The sequence below is a fragment of the Lepisma saccharinum genome, chromosome 2, assembly GCF_977018435.1.
Source record: "Lepisma saccharinum chromosome 2, izLepSacc3.1, whole genome shotgun sequence".
NCBI lineage: Eukaryota > Metazoa > Arthropoda > Insecta > Zygentoma > Lepismatidae > Lepisma > Lepisma saccharinum.
In genome coordinates, this window is record NC_139230.1 from 202406843 (window position 1) to 202431964 (window position 25122).

Below are 25122 nucleotides of genomic sequence, written 5' to 3' on the forward strand. Positions count from 1 at the left end.
GATACTTGAATGGTGTGAAATTAAACCTCACCTCGCATCAGTTTTTGCTCGGTCCATAGCGACATTGAAATTCCTGCTAACTTACCATATCTGAATCCTCGCAGCTTTGAAGCATCTGCGGAATTGGCACACGTTTTGTGCCACGTTCCAAATGGTCGGAACGCGTACGTCAGTTGAATGCCAATGTGTGTGAATTTGATATTATGCATGCTCTTCTGCCAGTTGCTTTGGTGGTCACTTAGCTTGAAACTCGGCACCAGATATTTCCTTCTTGCGGAATTTCCTCTCGAAATTTGATTCTAGACGCATGTGTTTGTCCCTGATTGAATTTTTGACTCATTGTATTGCCCAGAGAAGTACATGAGTGAATTTCTGTCAGGGCTGTCGTGTACTACACAAGATTCTTCCCAGCTGGTTACCTACACGGCTATCTCATAATTTGTAGCAAATTTTGTTTAAGTTAACTTTTTCTGAGATAGGGAAATCGAAGTTGAAGATATGCCGTTTATAGTGCTATCCGACCCACTAAAATGAGTTCTAAGTGGGATCGAACCCAAGTTTATTTTAATTCGCATGACAGGATTTGAAACCACAACCCGTGGCGTCGTAGCGCGTTGTGCTAACCACTCCGCCACGGAGGTCGGCACAAGAGATGTAGAAAACTGTATTCTTTTCATGAATAGTGCTCCTTCACGGATAGTCCATAGCTATACATAACAGGTATATGAAACAACAACGATATATCTGGAATCTAAAATGTTATCAAGTTCAAGGGTTTTGAAAAAAATTGAAGTGTTTAAAAAAAAGAAATAGTCTTTTATAATTTGGAAAGTTGTACAACTTAGAGAAGGCAACTCAAGGGATGCCGTTTAACTACAATAACTGAATTACAATTCATTACAAACTTTTTGAAATAATCAAATATTATTACTGATCCATATGCACAACTACGTCAAAAACAGTTTCAATCGAGATCATTTAAGAATATTGAAACGTGTGTCAATTTTGATTTGGTTTATTTTACTTCGCTTTTATGCCACTATTGGCCAATTGCAATGATGAAGATGAGTGATGATATAATGAAATTGGTGAAGGGACACTCACAAAGAACACCCATGCCCAGGCCGGAATTCGAACCCGGGTTGTCGTGTCAATTTCGAATATTTATTTACATATAGAATGTTGATTCTATGTATATAAATTTAACTAGGTTAAGCCCTGGTGATTTACCTACATTTCCAAAGGATCAGCAAAACGTTCGATAGGAATTGGTAAGTTGTGAACGACAACAAGTGAATTTATAGCATCAATAATTATTTCATTTGCTTTTTGATTTGATACACTTACAAGCAACTTAAACCCGTCAGAAGATTTAGGAAAGTGTGCCAACAGAAGAATCTTTTCAATAACAAGTAGACATCCAACAGAGTAAGAAAGAAACATGGAACACGATGATAAAATCGCCGCAATCAATGCTGCAATTTGTCAAGGGTTTCTGTGAAACGAGCCAACAGCAGCTTACGGGAGAAAAATAATAGAGCAGGAGGCATGAGGAGAAAGAAGAATGTGGAGGTATTACAGCACACCCTTGTTACCAACTTGACTCTCTTGAAGCCAAACTCGATTATTTTGCACTCACGCTCATTCCCTGAAATTACTGGAAGTTCAATGGAAATCCAAGAAATGCACATCACATTCCAATCAATTCAAGCCCTGGTAGAGCAGATTGGCATTATCGATTTGAAACATATCACGATTAGTTTTGTGCTCTTTTGCCCTTTGAGACCATGGAGGTAAAAAATTAGCAATTACCTTTGTGAGTAATGTTCCGTGTTCTAATGGCTAGTATCTATCATTGGCGATGTCAGAAGCAGAAGACCGGTGCTCTGAGCCCAAAATAGGTCCAGAAACAGTCCCGCAAAGAGAATTCTGGGGACCTGGGGCAATGTTGATTTTGGGGTCCCTAGTCTGGAGTGTATGACGTTTAGTTCATTATACACTCGCCACCCCCTCACTAACATACCTTCCAATCCTTTCCAACTATCATAATTTCGTTGGTAACCAGGTCCGTTCAGTCATAGAACACGAGGAAGAGATCCAGAAGATGTACATCAACAATAATTCAGAAAATTACACCTTCTGGGCCTCTCATTTTATTCGAAGATAACAATACGTAGGAGAAAAATCATGATCATGAATATTGATTTCAAAATGAATTTTTATTTAGTTTTTCACTTTCTGTTGTTAACAGGGAGAAAACTCCAGTCTTTCAAACTAAACCATGAAATGTGTCATAGTTAAATTTATAGAATAGAATACCTACAATTTGTGCCGAATGCAAAAGCGCCAGAATCTGTATTTTGTTAGTATTTTTGTTATTTAGCGTCGCTTTTCTGCCACTTTTGGATAATCGCGATCATTAGTACTAGTGATCATTATATTAAATTGGTCAAAACACGCTCACAAAGAACAACTATGCTCAAGTTGAGACTCGAACCCGGGAACTTTGGTGGCGAGTCCGAAAGTAGATCACTTAAAGTGCTCGTCCACAGAGTCGGCATTGTCAAATCTGAAATCTCGTGGACTAAGTAATCAAAGTTGCTTCATTTTCGGATATGAAGTTGATTTTGAGTTCTGATTCTGCCTTGCTTCCTACAAAACTTATGGTCTCAAATTTTTCAGTTGCTAGTTTGGAGATCTGAAAGGTTTTATTTATTATTTATTTATTTCTCTCTCACGTTACAAGACGGGATACATATGTTCTTTTTTCCTACCACTTTGTGATATCCATCGATTTTTTTTCTAACGTTGTCAGTAGAAATAGTTGTTGGTTCGAGAGTTTGCTGAGACGTTCCGAGTCGTCGTTTCATCAGTTCTACGAGTCGCACCTAGTGCGTGCACTGTTTTACAATATTGAGAGCTCATATTTACTGTTTCAACTAGAAACGTAAGTATTATAAGGAACTTTTGCACACTATGTTTCGGCATGATTTCCTGAGTTACCGATACAGTTCATGTTTTTATTGTCAATGCACAAGTTTCGCATTATTATGGCATAACCAAAATATGTTGCTTCGGGCAAGACGTGGGTGGGACGTGACGAGATACTAGCCCCATTTAGCCCTGCATTGTCTTTGGATGCTACATTACTATGGTTTTGCCATGAGTTTAATATTAGTGTTCCTTGATATTATAGGCTACAACAATATTTTGTGATCTTGATCTTTGGATTCGTTGCTCCGGTTGTACCCGATGGGCTCAAAACGTTAGCGCATGTAGACACTGAGGATGAAGACTTTGTTCATATCTGATTTTTATGTGAGAAATAAGTGCATTTATTGCGTCTTGTTTATCATGGTGAAGTTAAGGCTTTGTAGCGTTTTCTACCATTTAACCATGTTTACATCGAAATTTTATAGCTAATATGAAAATTAGAAAACAACATTTAAACCATTACATAGAAAGGTAAATATTAAAATAAGGAAAGAAAATATAAAATTACAAAGAAAAAATTACAAAATGAAAGGATAAGAAAAAATACATACGGGAATAAAAACCTAACCTATACTCACGAGCATACAACAAAACACACACATACACATACACACACACACACACAATCACATATTCATGACAGTAGTCAGGGATTTGAAATATTAAGGTGAATAAGGGTTTTCAGGTTTTTTTCTGCGCTTAACATATGATGTAGACGATTTAAAAGTATCTTAAGAATCACCAAACATTTAATTTCTTTATTTTGACTTTCCAATGCTAATATTAAAATTTTAGGGCTGATAAATTCCTTTTTGGCAAGATGGTGCAAAATACTTTTTTTATTTTAAATATTGATTTCTAAACGAATTATTCATGCATGTTTGTTTATTTCATTCATCTTCATCTGTAAAGAATAGTCAATATTTGTGTTGAAAATTTAATAGTAATTCCATGTGGTTAAACATTGAGACCCCTCTCTTGCCTTACGTTCTCCTATTTTTAATTTGCTGGCAGTTCATATATCATAGGGAAGATCAGGTCTAATAATTTGTATTCTGGTCTATTTTAAGTCGTATATTTATAAGATCGTTGGAATTGTCACTGAAAAGAGGCAATCACAAATATTTTTCAATGAGAATTATCCAGAAAGATTCTAAACAATGTTAAGAGCTAGATCACAAACCGTTGTTTTGTAAAACTAATAATCTTACAGTAGAGGAAAAGGTCTAAATACGGGCCCCCCTTTTTATGTTGTTATTTTCGGAGGTAAAAAATTAATATATCAAGCACCTGCCTTTAAAATGAATATCTAAGAAATATATACTTAAATGTAATAGCATGCTAAAGTATAGAAGGTCTCTTTTTTTTTAAAAAAAAAAAAAGCAATTTCCAAAAAATGGTAAAATGATGTATTTCAAAATTGTGGTCTAAATATGTGCTACTTGTGGCAATATCACAAAAAAGCAATTAAAATTAAAAAGAACAGTCATTTATTGCTAAAACATAAAATTCATATTTATGAATAATCTGTTGTTTTGAAATTCACGCAGAATGGGGCAAATCGAAATTAAGAAAAACATCGAAATATTTGTTGAAAATGTGATCTCAACATTAGACCTCATGTAATAGCCCATATTTAGACCATCACGCTGTTTTTCTTCTTCAATTTATTTTCGCTCTCTGTGGTACATATTTCACAAACAAATCATGGCATTATCAAAGCCCACATTTGTTTTATGTACCGCTAATATCATAACCTATACAAAGCAGATGAGAATTCAGAAAACGCTGAGTTAAAACATACCTGCAAAAAGGTTTTGGAGGTTGCAAGGCCGAAACTAACCACCACTTTCTCTTGCGAATTGGCGCCGCAACCTTTGTCCTTGAGAGATAACCCGTTACAATAGCCTCTGCTAGGCTGCAGCACCCGGCAGAGCTGATAACTTCAAAACCCATATTTAAACCTTCGCCCATATTTAGACCTTCTCCTCTAATTACTTCACATTAATATTTAATTCTCTTAATTTTCGTTCAAAAGTTTTTAATCAAGTTCTCTTTTATTAGAGTATATTCTAAACTTCACGATAAATATATACTCAATGAACACGTGAGAAGGAAAAGTAGTGAGTGGAGCCGTTTGCAGCAACACGCACTGCTGTGCTCCAACCTCTCGCATTCTCCCCTTCTATGCCGTTGTGCGTGGCCTTGTGCCACAAATTCCCGAGATGTAAATATGTGTACAATTTGACGAACTTGCCTACTGACAATTTAAGATCAAGCCACAAGAATAGAGTGTCCCTTCATCAATTTGATCATATCATCCCTCATCCCCATCTTTGAGATTAGCCAAAAGTGGCAGAAAAACAAAGTGAAATAAACCAAAGGAATCAATCTGTCGTGGGAGTAACATAGGAAGACAAACACTGTGTTGGCACTATTTTGCTCTTTTTAATTCCGGTCGTTGCCAACTCTGGCGCACTCTCCTATTACTGGGTAGCTTCTTCTCTAGGGTCAGATCATCATACGCAAAGGCAGGATTGCGTTTCCTTACGTATGTAGGGTGTCTTATGGCACACGCCGCACACCACTCAGGCATGCATGCAATCAGGTGGCTCTGAAGGCACGTGGTTTTCTCCTTCCACTGGCGAGCATTTTCCAAGAACGCAACACGAAGTTCAAAAATATATAGGGGAGAGTCGTACAGTATCGGACATTTGACGCTACATAGCAGTATTTCACGGGAGTAGAAGGGAAGAGTATGTATTCGTGTGCGCTATAGTTCAGGATCATCCGCTTTCACGCAGTATTGTGAGAGCTGTGCCTATGTTACTGTGAAGAGTCAAGTGGCTGCGTGAGAGAAGTTATTTCTAGGACCCTGGTATTCATGTTCGAGGTAAGTGTTTGATTTTATTGTCAGATTCAGTTTATCGGTATTCTATAAGGATACGAAAACCTGTAAATAGTTTAGCAAATCGATTATAAACAACGTGTAATCGGAACTTTTGTTACCACCTAATGATCGTACAGTATCGGCCAGCGAAGTGTTGTCCAGTAGGCTATCGGCCACACAGAATTTTGTACGCACCTACTACAGGCCTGCTTGCTTTTGTTTTCAGAGTAAGATGGCAGACGAGGAGGGCAACAAAAGAGGTAAATTGACTGAAGAGGCCATGAAAGAGGCGGTAAATGAGGTAATGACAAAGAAAATGACAACAAGACAAGCAGCTAGTATATATATATTGTTTACCATGAAGCACGTTAGGAGATAGATTGAGAGCAATTCAACGTGGTATGGATGTGAGTGAACCTAACACCTTAGATTTGCAGATTTAAGAAGACGTTTGATGACAAAATGGAAAAACAATTACTTTCATATATGAAAGACTTGTACTGCCCCTCAGTAAATAAGAAGACATCTGTAGAAACTGCACAATGCCTAATTTGAGAGTCTTTTGAGGAAGATTTAGTTCAGTGTACCGAATGTGGAGTTGGGCACATGTTGAATGCGTAGACCAAGAAAATATTTTGTATTTTTGTGACTATTGCAAAAATGTGATTTGAACTTTGCTTTAACGGACTTTATTTCCAGATTTGTTAACTACCATACCCTTGTACACATAGTTCACAGGTTCTTCATAAAACTTAAGCTTTTATCCATAGTTACCACCACCTAAAATTAAAATATTGACTGGCCAATACTGGACGACAATTTTTCCAATCATTGAAAATTCAGCTTTTCGTTTTTTGTATATATCTTGTAGTTCTGAAAACATTTCATAGAAATTAAACAAGTGTTCCTTAAAGTATGCATTGAGGTATCGTATTACTATGTTCAATCCGACTATCTCCTAATCCTTTACCAGTTATAATCAATAAGCTTAAGGTGGCCGGTACTGTACGACTCTCCCCTACAAAAGAGAAAAGCCAATTGGAACAGAATATCGAACTTTGAAACACTGTACTACATTATTAATTTCAAAAAAATTCTTACATATATGCTCTATCCCGGGAATCTGTGGAGTAAAACCACCCATGAGGGTAGAGAAGGGGAGGAAGCGAGTGGGCGGAGTGAATCAGTACACGTTACTTCAAACGTCTGGTAGTTGCAGTCGCTTTTTCCCCTCCACGCAATCCCTTTCCCTCACACGTGTTCATTGGTCCAGCACTCTCGAGTCACTACTTGCGCAGAAACTTGCTTTCTTTCTCTCGCTCTAGAGATTCAATATATACTATACTACAGTGCTCAAAATTTTTTTGCATATTCAGGGTTTGTGATCATTTTATTGTACTAGATACATGGAATCATATTTAAGAGTACAGGGGAGACAAACAAACAGAAAGAAAACAGTGCAGCCATGCAGAAGAAATAAAATAATACCAGAATCACACCACAAGCACAAGATTGAAAATGTCGGATGCGAAACACAAAAGAAAGGCAGTGCAATACCGTGCACCTACGGCTCACAGGAATGCTTGGGATCAACAGATGGGAGTTTCTGTCGTGCGTTGCGCGACACAACTCAAGAAGCAGTGTTGCTAATGGAGCAGATAGAAAAATCGCTGCAGTGCGCCGATGCACAGCTGTTACGTACAAGACAATTAGAGAATTCAGATCTATCTAACGTTGAGTTTTAAACGTCATGCATTATACCAGGACTAGGATTAATATGTACTAACAAGTGGCTTTGTATGTAGCTACATACACATGGAATAAAAATTCGCAAAATATGGACTAACACATACGTAAAATTACCAAAAATGCTTCAAAGAAGACTTCTTCATAGTGATTCCTTATTTGAGTGGTTTCAAACAAAATAAACAATTTATTATTTTCCATTGAATTAATACACTGGTGGCGTTCTAACTGTTCAATCCCAAAACCTGTCTACACTGGTACGAAACTGCAACGACAGATAATACACGACAGACACTACCATTGCTTTGAGAACTAATAACATGCGAACGTGTTAAACCGCGACAATTGGACCACAACACTTCTCCTCAAGCAGTATTATTGCCTCTCTGTGATCGGCGACAGTCGGTTGCCTTTGTTGTACATTTACAAACGATGCCGGCTTCCACAACAATAACAAGTACATATACTGCCACTAGACGATAAGCTGCGCGGCTTTTTCTTTTGCTATGAACTTGTCACCCATCAAAGCATGGCAAATTTAACACAAAACAATATGCATCGCATTAAGCAGCAAAAATGACAGCCTCCTCTATGCAATTTCTACAAGAACACATGCCGGAGCCAAGAATTGAAATGCTCATGGAGCCACATAATTTATTTATTTTGAACAATTCCAAAATTATGAAATATGAACAACTTGTGAAATAAACCTGTTGAAATATGTAAAATTAAGTATATTTTCCTTAAATATGTAAAAGTAAGTATGTATTAAAGTTAGAAATATGGAAAAATATTGACAATAAAATGTCGCTGCTCTCTTGCCAAATTTTTTTTATCGGGATGCTAACACCTAGACTGGCTTCCTCCTTCATGAACTCGTGCACGTTGCTTAGAATTTCCCGAGCTTGGCTTTGCAAGGTTTTTGATTCCAACTTTGACAGAACTGGAGGCATTATGGAATTTAACGTTCATTAACAAACACACACTTTCACATACACACGCGCAATACACACACACAACGTCAAACCGGTCAAATACTTAGTATAAAATAAAAATATGGTGCTTCCAATCCAATCCAACAAAACTCACCGTCACTTTACCTGCCTTTCTCCTTCCGCGACAGAAATAGTGATTCATTATTACAGTTGGCAACACTAGTTACTAGCTAGCCAATGAATATGCACTGCATAAAAGAAGCAACCACTTCGTCATGCTATATTGTCACATTACCGTCCTTGCCGAACGGTGGGAACCGCGAGCTGGAGCGCTATTCAATTGTTTTCAATGATGTTTGAGCGAGTGCGTCCAGGAATGGAATGACAATATGGCAACAATGGCGATGGTTGGCGAGCAGGGTAGAACACGTGATGCTAAGAGAGAGGTAGACGAAACGAAAATTGGTATCTGCGCAACGGCGAAGATATATGTGTTGTACTCTACCGTGTATAGCCACCCGATCCAGCACTTGGAATTCAGGTCGCACTTGACGCTTTTCCCGTAAAAAAGTCTGAGAAACATGGTGTGCGCTGGATGTCTGCGCAGTGAATACGTGGTCCGATGCAACCTTTCTGTTTCCCTACAGTTCCCATTTGCTCGTCCACGCCCGACCCTGTGGCCGAGTGGTGTCGACCTCCGTGGCGAAGTGGTTAACAGAGCGCGCTACAACGCCAGGGGTTCCGGGTTCGAGTCCCGGGTAAGACATGGGTATTTGTGTTTGTCCAGATGATACGAAAACTGAGAAACTGTAAAAATTGAAAAGTGTAAAATGAGAAAAAGTGTGAATGGTGGGGGATACCTCCGTGTAGGGGGTATTTCCTTTTAAAAAAAAAAAAAAAAAAAAAAAAAAAGTGGTTAGCACATCGCGCTGCGACGCCAAGGGTCCCGGGTTCGAATCCCGGTCGGGCTTGGTTGTTTGTGAATGTCCATTCATCAATTTCATCATTTCATCACTCATCCCCATCTTCGCAAATTATCCAAGAGGCACAAAACGCGAAGTAAAATAAACTAAATCAAATCAAATCAAATCAAAATTTGCTCGTCCATACGCAAACACCATATCAGCCAGTTCCTCCATTGCACTGATTGCAGCCGCGACACTCGTACTTCTAGACCAGCCATGTCAAATTCAATTCGTAAGTGGGGCCGCGAAACGACAATGTCAAAAATCTCCGTGCCGTACATCTCAAACCCCAGTCCCTTGATACCGAAACTAAGGGGGATTCCAGTGATTACTCTTTCAGCATAGATATATTATACGTATATATTATATACAGAGTCCCCTCCCCAAGTGCCAAAAAAAAAAATTAGTGGAGTCTAACTGCACACGCGGCCGCGTGCAGATCGTGTTTTCGCGTTCGCTGTTTTCCGTGTGGCAGGTAAGGCAAAATACTCTTGAGTTGAATTGAGCAAGCTCTGTTTTGGAGTACGTACATGCTAAGTGAGAAAGACTAGAAGGACGACAAACATGCCGGTACAGAGACAAAATACGTTGAAATTTATTTTTCGTAGTGTAAAATCTAGACCTACTTCGCTGGATTTACATAAGTGGTTTCATAACACGTACGGTGTGACATCGAACCAAGTTCAAAGTTTTGAAATTGATTACTATCGAAACTGTGTATTTGTGAAATTTGTAACGAAAGTTGTGGGTGAGCGATTATTAAATGATTATGGAGCCGAAGTGCCCTATTATGATGCAGACGGACGGCATAAAATAGATGTGGAATGGGCAGATCAGCAGAGTGTTTTTGTAAGTGTGCATGTAGTGCCAGACGAATTAAGCCATGATGCGATTCGTAATGTAATTAGTGAATACGGTGAAGTGCTGAACGTAAAGGAAGAGAGGTATTCAGAAGAACATATTTATAGAACACGAACGGGGCGCATTGTGTTTAAAATGGCCCTGCGGAAAGCAATCCCTTCGTACATTACCATACAAGGAGACAGGTACTGGGTAACTTATTCTGGTCTAGTACGTACGTGCAGTGGGTGTGATTTGGAGGGACATAACTTCTCAGAATGCCCCTCGCGACGACCCCGCGTTAATAGAACTGGACGAGTCCCTGTTAATTTGACCACTGGAACGACCCCTATGGTATCCCAACCTACAGTACTTCCAGTACTGACAAGACCCCAAAACTCGAATACAACATCAAGAGAAGAGGTCAATTGCCATAGATCCAACCCCCATCTCACGAATGAAACAATAGAGACACCCGCTACGGATCCAGAGCGTCAAACACAGTTAACACCAAACGACCCAAGCCAAAAGAAGAGCACCGAAAAGGACAAAATACACAACGAACAACAAGGTGAAAGTGTAGGTGAAAATGAAGAGAGTAGCCAACCTTCCAGCTCCAACTCCAACCCCTTAACAACACTAGATGGACCTGACAAGGTACAACACACCTCAGGAATTCCCTCACAACTCGGAAATGAAGCAGACAAGAAGATAGAATTCCAGAAAGTAGACACCGGCACAGAAGGTGGATCCGGGGATGAATCGAAAACAGAGGATGAATTTCCGGCAATTAACACGGATAAAGGACAACGACGCTCTTCAAGACACAAGCGATCCAGACCACGATTCGTCCCGCCAATAAGCAAGAAGAAAAAACCCGGGGGAGCTCTGCCTCAACATCCACAGGTATCTGGGGAGTCCTGAGTCCACACCCATGGGTATCTGCATTAACAGAAGAAAGGAAGGAGTGACCACCCCTAGTGTAGTATCCAAAGTTATGTGTCGTGTGCGTCATAGAAAAAAAAAGAAGAAAAATACTGCAGGTGTACATTCTATAATATTTCTTCGAGAGAGTGGAGTGGATACTGACAACACTAAACATGATTATAAACAGGTTAGTTAAAAAAAAAAAAAAAATTAGGCAATGTACCTAAAGGTAACAGTGTCAATAGTACTAAATTTTCCACAAACTGATTTCGTGGACTGAGTAGTAATGTTGAGGAGGTTAAATAATTTTTGTAAGAGTGTAATGATTGTGGTTATAAGAAGGACTTTTGATAGGGGACTGATAGGTATGATAGAGTGATCGAGTATATATATATTTTTTTTTTTTGTATATATAAGTTTCTTCTTTTTGTAAAGAAGATCAACGATTTGTACCACTCTGTTCCATTTACTTGATGTGGTACTTTTGTCATCTATTGGTCTTATTGTATTGTGGTGTAAATGTCGGGTATAATGGTTACAAGGAGAGCCTTGGCAATAAGGGGGATACAGCGTCCCTGATAACATGTAGGACGATTACAATAAATATGTTTACAACACTCAGAATAGGCACGATTAACATTAACAAACTACAAAACAGGAATAAACAAGAGGCGCTGGGTGACTTTTTTATCCAGTCGTCTCTCGATATAGCCTTTCTCCAGGAAGTTCAAGTGATAAATTTTGAACTGCCCCCATCTATAGTAGTATATAATAATGCAAATTGTCAGGCAACGGGGACTGCTCTTCTCGTGAAAAATACGGTGCCCATCACTAACGTTGTGTGTCATCCTAATGGGAGAATTATTTGTGCGAAAGTGGCAAATGTTTGGATATGCAATATATATGCCCCATCAGGTACAAATCAGAGATCACAGAGGAACAATTTTTTTGCGACAGATGTGGCGGCTGAACTGCAAGGTGTAAAGGAACATATCATTTGTGGCGGCGACTTCAATTGCGTCTTGCTTCCACAAGATCAACGTCCTGGTTTTGCAACATCTAATTCCCTCCAAAAATTGGTGTCTGGTTTTAAATTGGTGGACGTTTGGACAGATAAATATTTTGATAAGCAGGGGTATACTTATATTAGAGACAATTGTGCGTCCCGGCTAGACCGGTTCTATGTTACCCCGGCACTGCGTCAGAAAGTTACTTCGATTTCTCTCACCCCTACATGTTTTTCGGACCACCTGGCGGTGATAATGGCAATTAACATTGATCTTCCCTTAGTGCCTAGGGGATATGGGTATTGGAAAATGAATACGTCCATTTTGTCTGATGAGGAATTTAAACGAGCATTTCATGAGCAATGGAGATTTTGGGAGACGCATCGCCTTCGACGTACTGACATCCTTCGGTGGTGGGAGGAAATCCTAAAACCGGCAGTTAAACGTTTCTGTATATCATTCTGTAAAGAGAGGTCTCGTGACTGGAATAATAAATATCACTTTTATTATCGTGTGTTGCGTGAATTAATAGAAGAAGCATCGGCAGGACGACCGGTTCATACGGAAATTAAACGTATACAAGCAATACTCTTAAATATGACCGCCCACAAACGTATGGGTGCAAAAATTCGAAGTAGACTGCCTCAGTTTGACCCTGAAGAAGCGGTGTCGATTAGTCACGTGATACAAGAACGACAAAATGCACAACGGAAACTCATTACTGAACTCGCAGATGGAGCGGGTAATAAAATCATAGCACCTAAGGACATACAACGTACAATATATGAGCATTATGTTCGGATGTTTTCGCAGCACCAACCTGCAAATTCAAATTATGATTCTGTTGTGGATGCAGTTACGGAAGTACTTTCCGATGATGATAGAACTAAGCTTGATGAGGATTTCACATTCGAAGAAGTATATAAAGCGGTGAAAGCGGCAAAGCCTTTCTCCGCCCCTGGTGTGGATGGGCTTCCTACATGCTTCTTTCAAACATTTTGGACGCTAGTGGGGCAGACTTTAACTGAGTGGGTCAACGCGGCCTTTCAGCAACATAAAATGGGCAAGACTTCCAAGACAGGTATTATAGTATTAGTACCGAAATGTGCAAAGCCGACAGAGATCACTCATTATCGCCCCATTACACTCCTGTGCAACGACTATAAAATTTTCACACGATGTATGCTTGCACGTTTAATGTCGTACTCAAGCAACTTGGTGGGGGACATGCAATATGTATATGGTGAAAATAAAAACATTTATGCAGTGTTGCAAACGCTGCGTGAAGTGGTTACCAGTAATCATAATAAGAAAAATTTAAAGGATCAAGCGATTTTAGCTTTGGACTTCGAACGTGCATTTGATTCGCTGAACCATAATTATATGTTTCATGTTTTCCACAAAAGGGGCATACGGGGGAATTTTCTCTCAGCACTGCAAGGGCTATATAACAATGCTGAATCGAAAATACAGCTTAATGGGTTTCTGACAAAATCGCTTAGCATTGTCACAGGTGTCCGACAGGGAGATCCGTTATCCATGTTGGCTTTTTGTATTTCCCTAAGTCCCCTGCTTGCCTCTTTGGAAGCACGGTTACAAGGAATAACTATTCTGTCAAAGTCGCTAAAAGTTTTAGCTTATGCGGATGATGTCAGCATTTTGGTTCAGTCACCTGTTGATGTGGACACGGTTCATAAACTAACGACGAAATTTGGGGTGTATTCAGGCCTTCACATAAATGTAAAGAAATCATGTTTGATGTTTTTAAATAATTCTCCACCACACACACCAGTTCAACACTTCCCTGTTGTAAACATTGTAAAAATACTTGGTGTAGTATTTACGCCTTCTTTGCAAGGAATGATACAAGTAAATTATGATCGAGTGATTGGGAGTGTAAAAGCAGTGCTACAAATTAATAAGTTTCGAAACATTAGCTTGCAATCACGAGTCACGTTTGTTAATGTGTATGCTCTTTCGAAAGTGTGGTTTATAGCCAAAATACTTCCGATGCGAATGCTGGATGTAGCAAAGCTGAAAAGTGCAGTGAACTGGTTTGTTTGGAATGGGCAGTTGTTACGTGTAAATCACGAGACCTTGTGTTTAGATAATGCTGGGGGAGGCTTGAATCTTGCACACGTGCACCACAAGAGCCAGGCGCTCCGCATTCAAGCGGACATAGAGACGATGATTCAGAGCCCTGATAGCCTTACAAGTCATGTTCTTCGAGACTGCTTGGCCCATATACAGTTGGATCCCCCCATAAACGTGACTAACCTCCCCCCCAACCTTAGGTACCTCCGTGATACCTTAGTAGAGATTTGCTATGGCTTGTTACAAACTCCTACCCTGCCTGTTCCAGTGGTGTCGCACATATACAGAAGAATGCGTGTAGCGTCTCAACAGGCTGTTAAGATCGTTGCAAGACACCCGGAAGGTCGTTGGCCTGTGGTGTGGAAAAATATACACGCGAGGCATCTGATCGGCGTGGTTCGTTATAGCGCATCAAATACTGCTGACTCGAGTGAAACTCTATGATCTGCACATGGCAGATTCATCATTATGTTTAATATGTAACGTGCCTGATAGTTTAGTGCATAAGCTCAGTGAATGCTTAATAACCGCTACGTCATGGAAATATGTTGCGAAACTCGTAAGTGTCATCTGTCGTACCAATGAGAAGAGTATTACAATTGATCATCTTCTGTTTCCCAATTTTAGTTATTACCCAAAAAAGAAACAAAACAGTGTACTGTGGTTACTGGGGCAATATGCTTGGTTTGCCTCTACTTATCAGCAAGTTGACTTTCATGAACAATTTGTGCATTATTTAAGGCACACATTTCAAAATATGTTGGCAAACAAAAAGAACAATGTCTATGCGAATTTTCTAAATGTAATATATCCTAGTATGTAAAACCTGTGTAGTAATCATGAAAAGTTTGTTATAATCAGATGTAAATAGTAAAGGAAATAAAAAAAAAAAAAAAAAAAAAAAGTGGTGTCGACCTCCGTGGCGAAGTGGTTAACAGAGCGCGCTACAACGCCAGGGGTTCCGGGTTCGAGTCCCGGGTAAGACATGGGTATTTGTGTTTGTCCAGATGATACGAAAACTGAGAAACTGTAAAAATTGAAAAGTGTAAAATGAGAAAAAGTGTGAATGGTGGGGGATACCTCCGTGTAGGGGGTATTTCCTTTTAAAAAAAAAAAAAAAAAAGTGGTTAGCACATCGCGCTGCGACGCCAAGGGTCCCGGGTTCGAATCCCGGTCGGGCTTGGTTGTTTGTGAATGTCCATTCATCAATTTCATCATTTCATCACTCATCCCCATCTTCGCAAATTATCCAAGAGGCACAAAACGCGAAGTAAAATAAACTAAATCAAATCAAATCAAATCAAAATTTGCTCGTCCATACGCAAACACCATATCAGCCAGTTCCTCCATTGCACTGATTGCAGCCGCGACACTCGTACTTCTAGACCAGCCATGTCAAATTCAATTCGTAAGTGGGGCCGCGAAACGACAATGTCAAAAATCTCCGTGCCGTACATCTCAAACCCCAGTCCCTTGATACCGAAACTAAGGGGGATTCCAGTGATTACTCTTTCAGCATAGATATATTATACGTATATATTATATACAGAGTCCCCTCCCCAAGTGCCAAAAATTAGCAACCGGATGGGTATGCAAAACAACCAGAGGTAGGAATTCCCCTCATCCCCTTTCACACATCACCCTGATTAGAACTAAATGATTACATGTGTCTGTAATTGAAAGAAAAATATTTTATTGAAATGAAAAAGTTGACACATTTTCATACTTGTTTCAAACATAAATTGATAGTATATATATATTTTTAATGAACCGTTTATGGACAATCCAATTTTCGTTTCCGAGAGATTTGAGACCTTCTTTAGAAACTAGCTTCTCAATGTCCACATTATGTTTGTGTGAGCAAATAACTCTTAATGGAGACAACACATGTTTGTCAGTCATTGATTGTTGGTCTATTTATTTAATCTTCATAATGTAGAGCAGCTGGTCCCAAAGGAAATTCTGCCAAAAATCGCTAAAATTCCATCAACAAAATGGCTTATAGGAGGATACTGTTGTGGGAGATTTTAGAAAAAATTAGGTTCACCCACCTCGTAATACTTCTCTTTCAACATTGAGTCCCAACGTAATCCAATAAGTTCCATTTCAAGGTCGGGACTTGACAAGCAGCATCAAAAGAAAGTGATCAGTGAATAAGGAAAATTGCCCCTCGCACTCTATGAAGTCTTGAGACCTGTTTTGAAATTCATCAAGTAGCATTTTTACTTTGTACGAATGTTGGCTTAATTCGGGTTCACAGATTGATCATTCGTATTCCTGACAAGTTGGGAAATGACTGAAATTGCAACTTACATTTGTAAATTACTAATTTACCGTAGATAAAGGAAGGCCGTACATTTGCAAACTTTCCTCCACTTCCTTGCAAATATATTCTCCTGTTGTTGTGTCATGGACAGGAATCACGTCGAATAATTCTGTCTAAGAATCGCATCCACGAATGAGCTACCCCACATACGTCCGTACTTTCATCTATTGCGAGCCAAAATGTAACAAAATCAGCAATTTTTGCTGTTAATTATTCGTTGATATTGCTATCTAAGTCATCTATTCTCTCCTCAACTGATTTCTGTTGTTTTATTATTATTTTGATTTTGTTTCGATTATTTTGCGTCGCTTTCCGCCACTTTTGGCTAATCGCGACGATGAGGATGAGTGAAATTGATGTAGGTACACAAAGAACACACATGCCAGACCTGAATTCGAACACAGGACCGATGAGCTAACCACTCTACCATGGAGGTCAGCCACTGTATTTCGTGACAAAGAAAGTTTTCTGAATGAATTAACGTTATCAGGGAACAAAATTTCCGCAATATTCACTGTTCATTTCACAACAAAAATAAGCAATCTTCCATTTCACTTGAAAAATTCTACATTCCTCTTCTATCCTTTTCTCAGTCCCACAAAGCTTAGGCAGTAGTATACTCGTATCTCCTGTGTGTGCCAAACAGTGAGCGACACGGTTACCTGAAACTTTTCCGGAAACTTACTTTCCTATTTCACAATAAGAAAATAACTGAATCATTGGCGACAGAAAGTACGCACACTTCCCTCCGCTAGCCAGAAAGATGTTTTCGTACCTCAGAACTAACCTGTCAATCAGCTTGCTTAGTTAACAGAACACTTACCCCTTAATGGAATGCAAGAATGTACCTGTGTAGGGAATATAGGTAGCACTGGTGAAGTTCGGATGACTTGATGCTTGTTTCATGAGAACATCAGAAAATGAAAAGTGGATTTACAAATCATCCTGCATGGATGAAATGTACACAGGGGCTAGCCGGGTCGCAAGTTAGACATGTCTGTTTTAGACTACACACGTCGAGTTTGTAGAAGACGTTACGTCTTCTCCAGGGCATGCGCGGTGGATTCTTTCCCCTTTCTTTTATGGTTCCTCTCCGCGTTGTGCGTGGTTGCCTGCCGTTCGAAGGTTTTGCCTTGTAACTTTTGACTGGGGCATTTCCGGACGAGGGTTCCCGATCTCGTTTTGCTGCGTTTGTTCCGTTCCATTATCCCTGCAAGTCTGGAACACGGCCACAGAAACACCCTGTATGTATGTATGTATGTACATATTACTTTAGTTCTGGGCGAAAAGGTTTCGGTACTCTTCAGTTTGGTCTGTTATGGTGTTCATCACAAGAACCTATGGGTGTCCGCCGCAGGGATAGTCACAGGTAGTCGGTTAACCCCCTTCGTTTGAAATAAAATAAATTGTGTACCTCTCCTTCCCCCTCCCTTTTATTTGTAACTGTGTTGTCCCTTTCTTTCCTTGTATCTTCTATCTAGCTTTCGATAGTACCTATTCATTCCCGTTTACTTCTTCTCTTCTTGATCATTTCTTTTTCTATGTTTTCCCTTCCATTTTCTGCCAGTTTCTTCTTTTATTCTTTCTCTCTGTCGATCTATCTCACTTTCTGTCTGTTTTTCTTCTAAATTTATCTTTTCTTTCTTTCTCTCTCTCTCTCTCTCTCTCCACTCTCTCCCCCTCTCTCTCTCTCTCTCTGTCTCTCTCTTGCTTCTCTATCTCTCTCCCTTCCTTTCTTTCGCATCTCTATAGCTTTTCTCTCCCTTTCGCTTCCCTATTTCTCTACCCTCCTTCTTTCTCCCTGCGCGTGTGTGTTGTCTCGCTTCTATATTTCTTATTGCTTCACGTAATATTTCAATAATAGTTGTTATTATTATTATTATTATGTCAAGCAAATATGTTTACGTCATAAGCAGATTGTTAGTCTTTAAGTCCAATCCCGAAATATATTTTAGACATATGACTTCTCTTAAGATATTTGGTAGCTGAATACTTGACATTCGCTACGAGACTCGGCGGCAAGCGGTCCGGCGTCAGCGCTTGTATTTCCCGGTGAACGGGGTCCGCGACAGTCTGCTATTAAAATTACATTTTTCATATTGTGTACTAACCTTGACTACAGAAGGTGTTGAAAATGATGTCACTGTGCTGCAACACATTCCTGGCATCTCCGAAGGAAATTGGCATTTACACGTGCAAGTTCGTCTACTGTAATTCTCCCTATTTCTCGTACAATACTCTCTTTTAACTCACGGATGGTGTGCGGATTGTCTTTGTATACTTTATTTTTTAGATTTTTTTTATTTTTTATTTTTAGATTTAAGAATTTTAGCGGCTCTAAATGCTGTGGTTTTTGAAACACCCGTTTCTTGTGAGAGACGGCGGATAGATTTCTGAGGATACTGTTTTAACCTTTGTCTCATCGAGTTTTTCCTCAGTAAGTACACGTGGGTTCTTCTTTCCACTTTTATTCAGAACTGACCCTGTTACTCTAAACGTGTTTACAAGGTTTAATATAGTGGTTCTATGTGGAACGGGAACACCAGGAAATTTCGTTGCAAAACGTCGTCACACTTCTCCACAATTCCTCTTTCCGAAGTAACACTCGAAAAGATAAATCCTTTTGTTGTAATGTAAACTCTTGTGGTGCCATATTAAGCCACAATCTTCAACACACGGACACGACATGACACAACACAACTTCCGAGGGAGGATTATACTGGCTTCAGTCTGCAACGTCAACAGAAAGGGAAAGAGAGCGAAGGCAGGGAGAGCGAAAAAAAAACAGACTGTAGCGTCCGACTGTCGCGGACCCGTTCACCGGGAAAGACAAGCACTGACGTCGGGCCGCTTGCCACCGAGTCTCGTAACAAATGTCAGGGAATGCTCTGTAGTAGATTAGAAAATTTGTTTTCTATACTGTGTGTGAAAGTTAAAATCAACAAGTGAGAGTTCCATTTGGCATTCTCCAATTTGGCTGAAGCATTCTACCTTAAAATTATGCTATTCCAATTCACGCAAAACTGAATGTGCACGACTGAAAAGCCAAGAATGTCTCTACATAAACAAAGAAAAATTGCTGTTGATGCTAAACTGCATTACTTCTTAAATTATGTCCAGGAATATGACATTGAAAACGTCTGGTATTTATATTGTAGAAACGTATGTAGGTTATTTTCCCATGTTTATTGGCTACTTTTGTCCAGTTTTCAATTCCAAGGTGAAGCTCAATTACTCAGATGACATGTAAATCCATAGGACCAAAACATATGTTTTTCCCTTTCTCTAACAACAGAAAAAGATACGCTTCGGGTTCTGACCATGGATGGGCAAGGAATGGCATTTCATTGTTTTTGTTTCTTCATCTATTTCATTTAATCATCATTCATTCTCATGGTCTAGTTTATTCTAGAGACGCAATGCTTGTCATAAGAATATGATAGTGCATGTTACATATTGATGAGTAGATACTACAAAACATCATAAGTAGTAGTACGATAACGAGTAAATATGTAGTAATTGAAATTTAACACTACAAAATATATTCAATAACAAGAGTATTTCTTAGTCATCTCTCTCGCGGAGTGCGTTGGGTGATCAACCTAAAGATCTTGCCACCGAAGGTTCCAGTGTCGAGTCCTGGCTTCGGCATGGATGTTCCTTTGTGAATGTGCATTCATTAATTCCATCTAATCGTCATTGTCATGATTAGCCTAAGGAGAAGAGACGACTTAAATTAAGAAAATTACTATTGCACACAAGAATATTCCGGTTGGTTACACTGTTGATCTAAGAGTTTGATAATCAACTAATCAATCTTGCTGTATCATTATTATTTGCTTGAAGAATAATTTTCACACGCACCAACATGCTACATCATTACGCCCAATGTTAAACTACCAGAAAATTATTTTCAACATTGAACAAAACACTGGAAGAAATTTGCATATGGCAAAAAGGCAACGTGAGACGCGAAATGAAACTTGGAGAGTGATTCTGAAAGAAAATGAGATTGCATTTCTTGCAGCCCCTTTTTTTTACGACATCTCGTCAACGTCTATCTTGCAGCGACGGAGCAAAAATCCTCCGTGGCTTGTAACTCTCTACCTCTCTTACGCGAGAGCCTCGGATTTTATTCATGAGTGGATCAACCCGTGTCGATCACGAATGAATGTCGCGTGTGTTGGTTTGCGGGAGATTTTTCCTTCCCAGCCATTTCTTCTGCTATTTCTTGTTCTGATTTCGCTAGGGGAGCTAAGATAAGAAGTTGGTGTCTAATGACGCCAATTTTCTTCTCACGCGACAGTGTAATTCTTCATTCTCTATGACAAATTGAGGTTGCATTGGAAGGGTACACTCTCAACCTCCACACAAATTGTGGTGATCACCTTTCGAATCATAGGCAAGATTGATATCCAGCTGATACGTTGTTGCAAGAAAGTTACCATGTATACACTCTGTCCGGGAATGTCTGGAGCGAGCGAACTGAAACAAGTCTCTGCGCAAGTAGTGACTTCAGAGGGCTCGGCCAATGAACGCTCGGCCAAATGGGAACCGCATTGGCTATCGCAGACACGTACGTACAGTCATGGACACTTCTGGGTTGTAATGATTCCATTGAAAGTCAATGGGTTTTTTACAACCCAGCAGTGTCCGTGACTGTACATATCAACTTTTTACCTGGCATACGGATTCTTTGGCCGTCATATTAAGGCAAGTTCTACAGTGCACATGCGTCCTGACTAATGTCCATGTTAACAGCAGTTTTACCAGTGGTAACCCGTCTGTTCATCAAAATTGCCTCGCGAATTCATTTAATGTTGTCCTTCAAAGTTGACATGGCCAGTTGTCCAGCTTCTCCTTCATGTTTATTGCTTGTTCGACCATATAAAAAAATGCAACCCATCCATGCACATATGCGCTCATAGCCAGAGCGACTGGTTTAGATTGAGCAAGCAGTGTTGCCAGCATAACAAACAAATAATTCGCATATTGCGAACTTTGTGACTGTCCCTCGTATATTTGTACGAAATACAGAGAGAAACAGATTGGACCAGGGCAAATGCGTGTTTGTCCGTTGGACAAAAAAACCTGGATTTCAAACCTGAGAGACGTAAAGTAAACAGTCACTCGATGCAGGAAAAGGACTCAAAGAGCTGATGTGTACATTCGGGGGATGGGGGGCCTCCAGAAGAATCTCGTACTGATTTTTTATATTAATATAGCCCAGGTTGAAAACACAGGAAAAGCTGCACTATTTACGTAGGTGGAGTAAACGAACAAATGTTCTATAAATGATAAACTAGTCACAGGCCCGTACCCAGGATTTTTATTAGAAGTAGTGGGAGGGGTCTAAGATGCTGTTGGAGTATTTGATCTGACCACCAAACGCTATGGTAGTATTACAACTATGCATACAACTGCATAGAGTTGAAATATTATGGTCTAAAGTAACAGCAAAAATTCAACTCACCGATAGCTCCCTGATCCGACATTAGCAATAGAGCAATAGGCGTAGAGCTTGATGCTTATTGCTTACATTCATTTCTCAAAAGTATTCGAATAGTATTTTATTCCGCAAATTAACAATGTCTTCAAATGTGTCTTAATTTTCTTATACGTACCAGCACCATTCAACAACCATGATAATTCTTAGTCTAGAAAATAATATATTTTTTAATTAAATGATACGTATTAGTAAACGTTTCTTACACTGAAGAACATGTCTGAATGTGAATTAACTAAAAAGGGGGGAGTCATTTTCGCATCACAACTGAAGTTCGAAAAACTTCGGGAGAGGGGTTAAAATGAATGGACTCTTCCGACTAAAGAGTAGTTTCGATGTTGTCTACATATTATCAATAGTTTAATAGACTTACGTAGCCATGAAATTATTGAAAATATCTGGGCAAAGCATGAGGAAACCGCACAAAGATTCACGTGAATGCTCTAGAAGGAATTCTAAGCAAATGTAATTTTTCAGATTTTGGGATATCATTTCCGGTTTTCGAAAGGAGAGAAACAACTGCCCTGGCATCGTCTAAAAGTGCAGCCGAGCCTTAATCATAAATTGCAAAAGATCTTTAACAGTGGCAACGATACTGTTTCCTTAGGCCTGACTGCAGAAGTGAATAAGGGGCCTATGTAAATCTAGTCTCTGTGTATGTATATATCCACACACATAAATATTACTAGAAAAATCTCTAAAGCCAGCTGACTATTACGATTGCAAAGCTATACTCAGATAGACTACTTTGGACTGAACCGTCAGTCTAAAATCAGTAACTAAACACTGTGCAGTGAGCCCGCTTGATTATATGGTTACATTCTGATTGGTTTCTATGCATGGATATAAATAATATATTCACAATTTATGGTACGGTTATATAGAAATCGACACTTGTTTACACAAATGCTTTCGAAGATTCTGCAACACGTTTACTTTGAAAATGTATGTGACTCGATTACATTGTAATTTAACCATATATTTAAAGAATACACATTTCACTTACTATCTTCTTTAGGCGGGAACATCTTGTCGTAAAGTTTGGGGTTTTCAGGCATTATGTCCTCTAGTGTAATTGGGCTGTCTGCAGTGCCGTTACCCCTACGACAAAGAGAAACAAAATTAATCAGTACAAAGATTTATCTCTTACGATATAATCTAATTGATATAATGAATTGAATGTAAATGTTGATGAGTTAATAATAACGTTAATCACAATGAAGTAATATAGCACATATTTTCATTCAAGCGCCCCACAATTCTGGCCCCTTGGGTGCGCCCATTACGTCAAGAGACTGAAATCTACAGCATTAATAAGTTTGAAGAAAATCTTGGTTTACAGCGTAAGTTCCGGATTCGAACTTTCTGGTTCCACGGATCCCAATCGGAAAGTTCCGGTTCAACGGACCTCGATCCGAAAGTTTCGGTTTCACAGATCCCGATCTGAAACTTCCGGTTTCACTGATCCGCATCCGAAAGTTTCGGATCCGGATCTGGTTGTCCCTAAAGTGAACATCCACAAGATAATTCTACACCCCCGGTCAAGAAAACTAGTTATATCCCCGAAGATGGTATTTCTAAACATGAATCTATACTCTATCCCGGATAACTGTGGAGCAAGCGAACGAAAACACGTCTCTGCGCTTGTAGTCACGCGATACGGCTCGACCAATGGAAACGTGAGAGGGAAAGGGATTGCGTGGAGGAGGTGAAAGCGACTGAAGTTACCAGCCTTCGCAGCAGCGTGTTCTGCTTCGTTCGGCCCACTCTATTTCCCTGACGCTTCGTGCGCCTTACTTCACAGAATCCGGGGATAGACTTTACATAGTTCCATTCTTACATTTTGAAATGGCCTTAACATGCGGGGTCCTCTCAGTGGCCGAGCGATTCTAGTACTGGATTTACGATATGGCAACCGATGGTACCCCGTTCGAGTCCTGTCGTGGGCATGGGTGATCCTTTGCTTGTGTTCTTCATAAATTACATCTAAGATTCATCCTCATCGTCACGATTAATCTAAAGTGGCAGAAAAGATACGAAAGGTAAGAAAATTACAAAATTCTTACGCTCTGTCTCGGGAATCTGTGGAACAAGGCCGCGTGTGACGGTAGAGAAGGGGAAAAAGCGAGTGAGTGGAGGAAAGCAGTACGCGCTGCTGCAAAAGGCTGATAGCTGCAGACGCTTTCTCCCCTCGATGCGCTCACTTCTCCTCTCACGCGTTTATTGGTGGAGCCCTCACGAGTTCTACTTGCGCAGAAACTTGTTTTCGTTCGCTTGCTCCAGAGATTCCCGGGACAGAGTGTAGTCTCAAGCCTTGTTTCAGAGACAGATCTTCTATAGAAAACACCACGAAACAGGAGAGAAGCTTGAATATCCTGTGGGGGTTAAAAGGAAACTCCAGCCAAATGAATCGTGAATGCGTGACGTGTTTAACTTTGCGAAATCAATAGCAACTTTTAGCCAACTCGATTTGCCATGTATATTTCATGGCCAGGATATCCTGCAGCCAGAAAGCCGGCGGATCAAACTCATTTAGAAACCATGTTGAAATGATCACAGACTCTTGATGGTCAATTTCGGAATACCAAAAATTACCAACATTACGCCATTTTGAAAAATACACAGATACTGCATCACCAGTAGAGGACAAGGGAAAAATAATATTGAGAAATTTTACTTGCTGCAACAAAAAACCATTGAGCACCTCCTGTATTTCATAATTGAGCCCACTACCCAATTAATTAAAACGTGCACACACTCATTCTCGACCTCGGTCATAGACGAAGCTGATGATGTTATCATTATCGTTCTCCATTAACTTGCACGGTCAAGAGAAGCGTAACGTTGTGGTGAAATTTTTGAAACATATGCCCAAATTAGTGTTGCTCATTG

General features: G+C 39.7%; 1 protein-coding gene across 1 annotated transcript in view; it reads right to left on the reverse strand.

Annotated features, from left to right (window-relative positions):
- The window catches only part of LOC145981016 (glycine receptor subunit alpha-2-like), a 358476-nt gene that overhangs the window by 102849 nt on the left and 230505 nt on the right, over positions 1-25122 (reverse strand). Inside the window, exon 3 of the mRNA XM_083114116.1 lies at positions 23237-23331. Within this exon, the coding sequence (XP_082970242.1) occupies positions 23237-23331 (95 nt within the window). The remainder of the gene's footprint in view (positions 1-23236; positions 23332-25122) is intronic.